Source organism: Rhea pennata, chromosome 10 (assembly GCF_028389875.1).
Source record: "Rhea pennata isolate bPtePen1 chromosome 10, bPtePen1.pri, whole genome shotgun sequence".
NCBI lineage: Eukaryota > Metazoa > Chordata > Aves > Rheiformes > Rheidae > Rhea > Rhea pennata.
In genome coordinates, this window is record NC_084672.1 from 19539880 (window position 1) to 19549101 (window position 9222).

Below are 9222 nucleotides of genomic sequence, written 5' to 3' on the forward strand. Positions count from 1 at the left end.
GTACCTTACTGACCGAAACACAACTACCTGCAACTTCATCTGGCAGCTGGGAAATCAGCAGTGGGAAGGAATGGTAAATGAACATGTGAACTGCACTACAGAAATCCCCCCTTCCATAGTGATCCCAGGCAGGAGCTATCCCAGTTTAGCATTGGCAGTATCAGTCTGTGGAAGGAAGGGGAGCCTAGCCAGCACTCAGTGGCTTTTAGCTGCTGCTCAAGAGAATCTAACCTTGCTATCCTCAACATCAGGAAAATTCATAGCACCTGCTTTAGGAGATTTAGGGCTGGTTCCCAAACAAACTACATAGCATTCTCTCCCTCCACAAACATGGACAGTATTAAAAACATTCCTTGCTGTAATTGAGTGCTGTTGAAACATCAGTCTACTTAGCTGATGTAGTATCTGGGAGCTGCAACAGAGCTCAGTGCCCATGGTGTGCACGTGCTGCCTACATGCTTAGGGAGGAGAGGGAGTGAAAACAACGTCCCTCCCCCTTCACAGCCGTAATCAAGAACGGCTTTGACTTGGTACTGGTGTAGCCCTTTATCCTAGAGGCAAACGTGTGTTGCTGCCCTCTGGTCATACTCCGCAGGCAGGAGGTCTGCTCCACAACCACTTCCTCAAGGGTATTTGAATTTAGCACCAAACCCCTTACACGGAGAGTTTGCGGTCTTAAGCAACATAAGGCACCACGAACAGTATGACGGTACTGCCAAACAAAGCAGTGCTTTGAAGTATTCTTAAAAAAAAAAAAAAAACCACAAAACTTTATTAATAGAAAACTTTCAGAATACAAAAAGAGTCTGTTGGCTTGTTTAAAGCATTACATGGACAATATATTCATTAAAGACAACTCTCGTTCTCCTAGAGTGTAATCCCTTTTCATATTGCACCTTTTATTCATTGCTTTCATCCTCACAGAGAGGTTGTATAGCTCTTCTTCTGCAATGCCATCAAAAAAGAAGTCCTCATTAAAGATGGGATTTCTGCTTCTCTTTATGACAGTGCTTCTCTGCTTCTGTGTTTTCCCTGGCACCAGGGAGAAGGTGATACAGCAGTTTATGTTTTTGGGCTCTACACAGTCATCATATAAACCCTCTGCACTGATCAGGCGGATCCGCAGCCTTTTGTTTTCTGAGCAGTATTCAGCCGAGAGTCTCACCTTGCCTCCCTGGTCCATTAGTACCGTGCTTTCCCCCACCAGTCTCTCTCGGCTGGGGGTAAGGTCCAGGGGGAATATGGGAGAACAGGACATGCTAAAGCTCCGTGCAGCAAGAAGCCCCTCTGAAGCCCGCCTGATGGCGCTGGGGCTGTTATCAGTGGAGCTGCTCTCCTCTGTAGACAGGGAATTGTTCCTGACCATGCTGGATTTGTTCTTGGCTTTCAGTGCTCGGCACAGCAATCCCTCCTGGCTCTGCGTTTTGATCAGGGAGCAGGATCTGGGAGGAGATCTGCTGAGGAGTGGAGAACTGAAAGGAGAGGAATCACTGGAGGAGGCAGTGTCGCTGTCACAGGTGCCTTGCCTATGCAGAGGCAGGTGCTTGGGAGGCAGCCTCACAGAAGCAAAGCTTATAGCAATGGGATTAGACATATTCCCCTTGCCACCGAATGTGTTAGCTCTGGAGCGGGGCAGCATCAGGCTGGGCAGGGCACCATATGCATCACCGTGGAAGATGGACTCCTTCCTCCTGGTGTGGGGACTCTCCAGCAGAGTGCAGAAACCATACGAAGTGGAGGCTCGGGGAAAATGGGGCAGGGAGAGTGCTGCCTGGGACTGTGGGTCTGAGTTGGTGCTTGCTTCTTCCAGGGCTGGGATCTCTTCAGCACTTTCCACCTGGATCAAATGTGGCAGAGAAGGGCTGGAGCTGCAGTCAGAGGAATCAAGATCTGCATCCTCCAAAATGTGGTCCTGATGGGAGCCAGGGCCCTTAATAGCAGCAGAACTGCTCAGTCTGGGGGGAATGCAGAATTCAGGTATTCTGTCTGGGGTTAGCACATTGGGAAAAGCAGCAGCCCCCAGTCGAGCTTTTTCTGGCAGGTTTTGGCCAGGTGGGAGTCCCAGGAAAGAGGAGCTGGAGAAGTTTCCATTTTCATGTGACGCTCTGATCTTTTCCAAGAACCACATCATTATAGCTGGAGAGGAGATCCTCAAAGGGAAAGAGCTTGAAGTACAGATCAACCTGCAAACACACAGATGCAAGAGCACATGAACATCCTTCTTGGACATGCTACAGCAAAGTGAGGTATTGAGGGCACTATTAAAGGCAAGACCGACACAGACCCAATCCGTAAGTTCAGAACTGCCTCTGCCCAGCACCCTATCTCTAATGGATTTTGCCACAAGGACAAAACTAAGTCCTTAAAGCGATTAACGGATATCTAGTTACTGCCAGTAGAAAGTGTCCGCCTTTGATCAACGCCACCACGTTTTTCCTTTAGCGAAGGACCTACCTTGATCAAGCGCAAGCCGCTCGCCCTTTCCAGCAGCCTGGACGTGCTCGCTCGCCGGCGGGCGGGCGAGCTGGGCGGCTCCGGGCGGGCTCCCCGCGGCCGAGCGGGGCCTTTTCTAGCGGCGCCGGGCGCCTCCCACCCGCCGCGCCGCGCCGCGCCCCGCCCCGCGCCTCCTCTGCCTTCCCCGGCTTCCAGTTTCCGTGCGATTAACATCTCCTCACAGAGGCATCCCGAGGTGGTTCGAGATTAACTCACCTAACTCACAAAGGCAAGATCGTCCCTGCGCTGCTTCTCCTTTAGAGAGCGCGGCAGGCTCCCTGCATTACGGCAGAGGTAGCGGGCACTGCAATTTTTCACAATCATTTGAAAAGAACTTGGCTGCTTTTCTGTGTCCAGGTGCACACTCCCCCTCCACTCCTTATCCACAAGGAACGGGAGACAGCCAGACCCTGACCCAGCATCCTAGCATCCTACCGCTGATGCTGGCCAGCAGCAGATATGTGACTGCAGATGCAAGACAAGGCAAAACAACAACAACAACAAAAAACAATCAAACAAACAAACAAAAAAAAGCTCTGCAAAGTCACCTTGGAAAGGAGCATCTCAGAAGCACAGGCGCAAGACCCTTCGGAGGCGCTGCACGGAGCCCAGCGGGATCCATGAACTTTCCCACGACAGCTCTGTGACGCAGCAGAACATTAACAGGACTCTACAAACACTATAAATTATTGTGTGAGCTGCCAATAAAAATCATAACTGCCAAGGCAGGAAGGTCTGCCAAAGAGGTTAGCAAGATACTCAAAGTTGTATGCCCGTAAGACAGTGATACTAGACAAATAATTTTCTGTCTTTTTCTCCCTGAAGAGCTAAAGTTCATGTTTATGAAGTGCCTGGAATAGACTGGCTGTGCTCAGAGAAAACACATCAAGTGGGTTACAGGGGCAGGGAACATCTTGAACCTGCTGAAAGACTTAGCTAGGAACACACGTGGTCTGAGTCTGAGCCTTCCTCACTCCTGCTTGTTTTAAAGCAGTATAGTCTCACTTTCATAATATTCCTCTACGGGTTTATATGAGAGAGAAAAAAAAATACTTCTGCCCTCCATGCTTTGTAAAGAGGGACACTTAGAGACACCGGGATGCTCTGTTTGGGAAGCAGGGCTATGTGGCGCACACTGTTACAGGCAATGCAGTACTCTGTATTATGTATTACATACCCACGTGGTTTCAAAGGAGTAGGTGAGCTTTGTTCTAATATATATACCTCTGCTTTTAACACCAAAGAAAGATTTGACCCTAAAAATGGAGAAAAATGAATCAATGAAGAGCCTTTCACTGTGAACCTTATTAAGTCTAGTAACAGCTCTCCAAAGCTGTTCAGCTGTGACAATCATGGCAATTAGCATCAGGCAGCAATAAAGCAGGGTATTCACACCACTCTGGTTTAGGCACCTAATTTCTGTCTAGTCTCTTTAGGTTTCCTCTATAATTAATGAAAAGAGACAGAGTTTCCCGGAGCCCCAGCTCTCACTCACCTCTCGCTCCCTTCAGTGACAGGGGGCAGGTGCCTAACAGACTCCCCCCTTCCCCTGCGAAGTAATGCCTGCTTTTTATAACCATTTAACAGATTGCTGAGGCGTTCAGAGTTCAGCAACACTTAAGTACTTGTACATCCCCCGTGGAAACAGGCACTCAAATGTATGATTAGCTGTTTAGCTTCCTGTGTTCAAAACAGTTTCTCTTTTCCTTGATTAGTTTCAGAGCATGATTAAAGACATTGCCAACAGGGCTTCCCGGTGCTATAAAAAACGTTTCTGCAATAAACGACTTTCAAGCCGGAAGGTATATCGTTTGTAAGGAGGCCTTAGCACAACTCTTGCTTCTCCCGAAGCAGGTAACAGGCGGGGGCGCGGGCTCCGGCCGGGGCCGGCGGAGGCCCCGAGCCCTGCGAGCGGCGCTTCCCGCTGCCGGCGTCGCCCCGAGGCTCCCGCCGCTCCGCGCCGCGGCGCCGGGCGCCCCCCGCTGGCCGCGGAGCCCCCAGCGCGGCTCCGTCAGCCACCCGCCTTGGCCAAAGCGTCGCCAAAACCTAGCAGAGTTGCTGCAGCTTGGGTGCTATCACGTGCACCTTGCTGACTGCAGGCGTCGGAATAAGATTAGCTCCAGTCTTTCAAAAATGATTCCGCTGATTTCTGCTCTCCTCTGACCTGCCGGATGCCTAACACGAGCGCTGCCCGTTCTTGGTAACCGAGCTTGTTCACATTTTTGATGCAGCGCTTAGTTTACAAATGATTTCAGTCTCCTGCAAACAACATCAGTGTCCTGGTTCTTTACAGAAGATACCAGTGCTGGTAGTTCAACAAGCTCCTTCGCAAAGGGATGGTTATACTGGTGTGCACACACCCCTCGCCCTACACACACACCCATAGCTCATTCCTGTAAAGGAAGGAGACTACCTGAGATACCATTCTCCTGACAACCGCATTCTAACCAAGGCTTGCCCACTGCAGCTATTCTGGGAAAAGACAGCTCCTCCTAAAATAGTTACACATTCACAAGTATTTTCCAGGTCTTCACGGATGGCACAGACTGGTTCAGGAGCCTAGAGGTGTGAGAGGGAACCTTCTACCCTGAGCTCAGTGGCTTACACAGGCAGGCACAGAAGGCCATCGGGGCCACCAGGCTCTGGACGACGTGTGCGGAGGGAGATGGAGCCCCAGGCCAGGGCACGCTGCCTCGAGCAGAGCCCGGCAGCGCCAGCTGTGCGTCCAAGGACCCATCCCTGGAGAAGCCTCACAGTAGGTGTGAGATCCCGTGGGAAAGCTAGCTCGGTCATTGCTCAGCCTTTGCCCTTCCTCTGCACAAACAAAGTATGTCCAGCCAAGATGAGAGAGGAGATTAAAAAAAAAGAAAAGCTTTGTTCTGCTGTGCATGGGGTGTATGTAAAGAGGCATGGCTGAGATAGCACAAGTTTAGCATTCTTAAACCAACAGAAATACTATATAAACAAACATTTAAATATACAAATGCTTTGTATATTGCCATAAAGCAATAAACAAAATTTCCATAGATTGTTATGAGAATAAATAACCTTGCTAGGTTTTAACTTCCAAAAGATGACAATGCTAATTCAAGCTGTGGTTCCTTGAAAAAGCCTTCAACAGACTGAGAGGCATTTACACTTTTTTCCTTAAAGAGAAATTGATGTTGTTAGCAAATATTTAGCGCATGGATTCACCCCTGTCATTTTGACATAGTCCTAAGATACTTGTTAACTTTCTGCTCACCACTTCCTGCCTAAATCAAGTCAATTTGCATAGCTTGGATAGCAATACAAAGTCACAGAGGTTCAGCAGATTTGATCTGAAAACCTCATCTTTCTAGTTATTTCATATAGTAGTTCATATCTTACCTCATCAATAATGGCAAATTTCCTTGTAACTTTTTAGAAGTATTCATGCTCTTTTGAATGAAGGAACAAAAGAACAGATGACTGACTGCTGCTTGGCAGTAAGAGCGCAGGACTGACAGGATCCTTCAAACACAGAGGGGTTTTCTGAAAAGTTACCTGAAGTACCTTCTGCCACAGTAGTGTGAATTAAAAAAAAAAAAATCTATAAGGCACAGAAATGACAAATTCTTTCTTTGTAGCATATTATGAGGTCCTGTGACATTTGTCATGCAAAATCCAAGAAGGTTTGCCATAATTCCACTACTAAAGTGAGCCAAAAAATCTGTTCTGACTCTGAAGTACGGGACTGTATCTATCCAGAGTTAGCTCTAAATGACTTTCTATGTTTACACCTGTTCCAGGCAGTATCTACCTTCATGTGTATTTCCAAACTGAAAATTGGGTTAACAAAAAATTCCTCTGCAACAATTAATATTTAGTGCTCAAGAACAGATGAACTGCTCTAGTCCATTCTCTCTGTGCCACATTTTAACATGAAGGGAGAGTCTTTCACTAACAGCAATTCCCATGCTTAGCTATGTAAAGGAACCCTCAAAGCAGGCATGAATATGTATAAAGCTGAGAGAAAAAAAGAAAAGAGATCAAATGAAAAGGGAATTAAGTCTATCTTGCATTTTCCATGTTCAAGCAACCTGCCAGTAATGACTAATGTCTTTTCTAAAATTGCTTGTATCCTTTAAAGCTTAAACGGCAACATATGGGAAACATTTTATTTTATTCTCCCAATTACAAGGTAAGAGTTTGTCTTTCAACATATACTGGTAAGTAAGACAGATTTCCAATTAGCCCAATTCCTGCTTTCCTACCCTATCAGATTCTTTGATTATATTGTTGCTAGTGTAGGAGAGAGTATTTAGTACTAATTTTACAGTAAATGATAAATAACAGTCAAAAAACCCTAAAACATTTGCTACAGTTATTAACATTTATGATTCTAAAAATCCATCTGAAATATTTGGCCTAGATTTTATTCTACTTGTGAAGCATAGAAATCAATATACTATTTTACTGTGGAAAATCAGTTTCTACAACCATTGCTAACATCCGAAAGCAAGTCCTATTGTAAAAGAGCTGGTCACAAAGACAAGCAAATCACTAGCTTTCATTGCACTGACGAAATATCTGAAAGAAACTTAGCCAGATGAGAAAATTAACTTTTGCTTATCATTACCCTTCCCCTTGGAAAAGATTTGGAAGTGTTGGTTTAAATGATATATCACCAATTAAAGCATCTACAGTCAACAAAGCCTGGGAAGCAGGGTAATTTTTGAGGGTAAATAGGCTTTTCAGTATTCCCAGTATATCTACAGATACAGTCTGATAGATCAAAAGGATAAGCAAATTCTGAATACACATATTCCCTTCTAGGGGTCAGTTATATATCTATTACAACACTCAAGTGAGTTATGTCAGCTGAATTCAGACAAAACACACAGAAAGAGATGGTTTTAGTGTTACAGAGAGCGCACACATAATAGAAAGCATTATAAATACATAGCAGCTTTATGGATTTTAGAAATATATCAGAATTTAATGCCAACTATTCAACCAACTGGAACAACATGCTTATGTAATATAGTAGGTTACTGGTCTCATTTTCTGTCTGGTGAAAGCAAGAAATCATGCTGGTAAAAGCTGTAGGAGATGTTCCCGGTGAAAAGTGGAAACATCCAATATTCTAGTAAAACTCTCCTAAACTGAAAACTGCCTAGTTTCACCAATATTGCAGAGCAAAAGTTTCAAATTTTGTTTCTGGAATACAATGCTGCAGCTACTAATTTGGGATCTACAGAATTACCTTGATTCAAATGAATATATATTGTTCGGGTCTTTAATAAGTAACTTCAGTTATCATTTTCTGTTCTAATTACAACATTCAAATCTGGATAGGATTTTCATAGGATTTTTCTCTGCTCGCTGCTCAGCTGTAGTTATAATGCTGTGGCTGCCTGATAAGCAGCAACACAATGGACTAGAGAACTAATGTTACAAACATCTCTCAGGACATTAATGGGAAACAGATGCATCTTTCGCAGTAGTGCCATATAAAGCACTCAAGATTGCCAATAACTTTGTCAGGTAGACTTATAACACAGTAGAAAAGAATGGACCTGCAAAATATTTTAAAGGCTATGAAGGTAATGAAAATATACCACACAACAGGCATTTCATTATCCACACTTCTCACAGCTGTAGTGAAATGTGATCTCCTGCCTAATTCAGCTGATTGCCAGGAAAAGCAAGCTTCTGTACGCAGATGACCAGGAAATAATTCAATAGCAGAGCAGAGATTTCCCAGCACCATCAGAGGGCTTAACAGGCACCCAGTCTGCTTGAGAAGTTTAGGTAATCTGATTAAAGGCTCCTAAAAATGCTGCAGCTGGCTTAAGAAAGAAAGAAAATAAAAGAAAGAAAATATTTATTTGGAAGCAGTATGATGAGCAGAATGACTCTGCCTGTTCTGCTTGCTTTTAGAAAAAAAGGGGATTCTGAGCTGTCTTCCACTGCTGGACCTTGGAAGTAAGAGGAGTATGTGACCTCCTTATGCCTGGCACATAGCTGCCCCACTGGTGACATGCAGCGATGAAATCTTAAACCTCAAAAGGGGACAGGACTGTGGGACTCAAAAGGAGACTGTTAGCACCCCTGTGTCTGTGAGGACCCTGTTCTGAGAAGTGACAGGAGACAGAGCATGACGTTTCCCCCTGTGAATTATTGTCATCAGTACGGTTAAGGTACATATGACCACAAAGAGATTTTCACATTTTTTTTTCCTATGGACAGAGTCACTCCAACAGCCCAGTCATAAGGTCACAAACAGGTCATCCAGATGCAACCACAAGGACTAGAAACCGAATTTTCTCCAAACAAAAGATTTACATTCCATAGATTATTCTGTAAGTGCTGTTAATCTACATTCTTGCAGCCATGATCACTGGAGTACAGCTGTGTGGTTGGCTGCACATTCAGACCGTCAGAGCCCAGAATGCCAAAGCTGCTGAAGAATGGTCAGCAGCAGAAGGCAACGTGTTGTCAGGAGAGGCAGATGGAGCATTCTGGGATACGCTAGCACACAGTTTCTTGCAGCGTACTTTAACATCAGAAGCTGGAATTACTCAGCACAGATAGGTCACACTGATTTGCAGTGGTTTAGAATGGAGTGGTTTACCTTAAGAAACTGTGTTGAGGCAACACAGAGGTTAAGACCCTGAAAGCAACAGTCAATTCAACAGGCAGAGGCTTAAATCTCTTCTGACTGTGTATGATCAGATTGACACGGCAGCCATTCATCACTGGGCT

General features: G+C 45.2%; 1 protein-coding gene across 1 annotated transcript; it reads right to left on the reverse strand.

Moving 5' to 3' along the window:
* Positions 1-817: 817 nt before the first annotated feature.
* On the reverse strand, positions 818-2537 carry LOC134144716 (C2 calcium-dependent domain-containing protein 4C-like). The gene is made up of 2 exons (XM_062583875.1): positions 2455-2537; positions 818-2183 (listed from the first exon to the last, which is right to left on the reverse strand). Exon 2 carries the CDS (start codon positions 2129-2131, stop codon positions 827-829), a length of 1305 nt encoding a protein of 434 aa, XP_062439859.1. The 5' UTR covers positions 2132-2183; positions 2455-2537; the 3' UTR covers positions 818-826.
* Positions 2538-9222: the final 6685 nt, after the last annotated feature.

What these genes read in the sequence shown, in the direction of transcription:
- LOC134144716 (XM_062583875.1), bottom strand. Translation starts at nt 2,131, where the DNA reads ATGATGTGGTTCTTGGAAAAGATCAGAGCGTCACATGAAAATGGAAAC.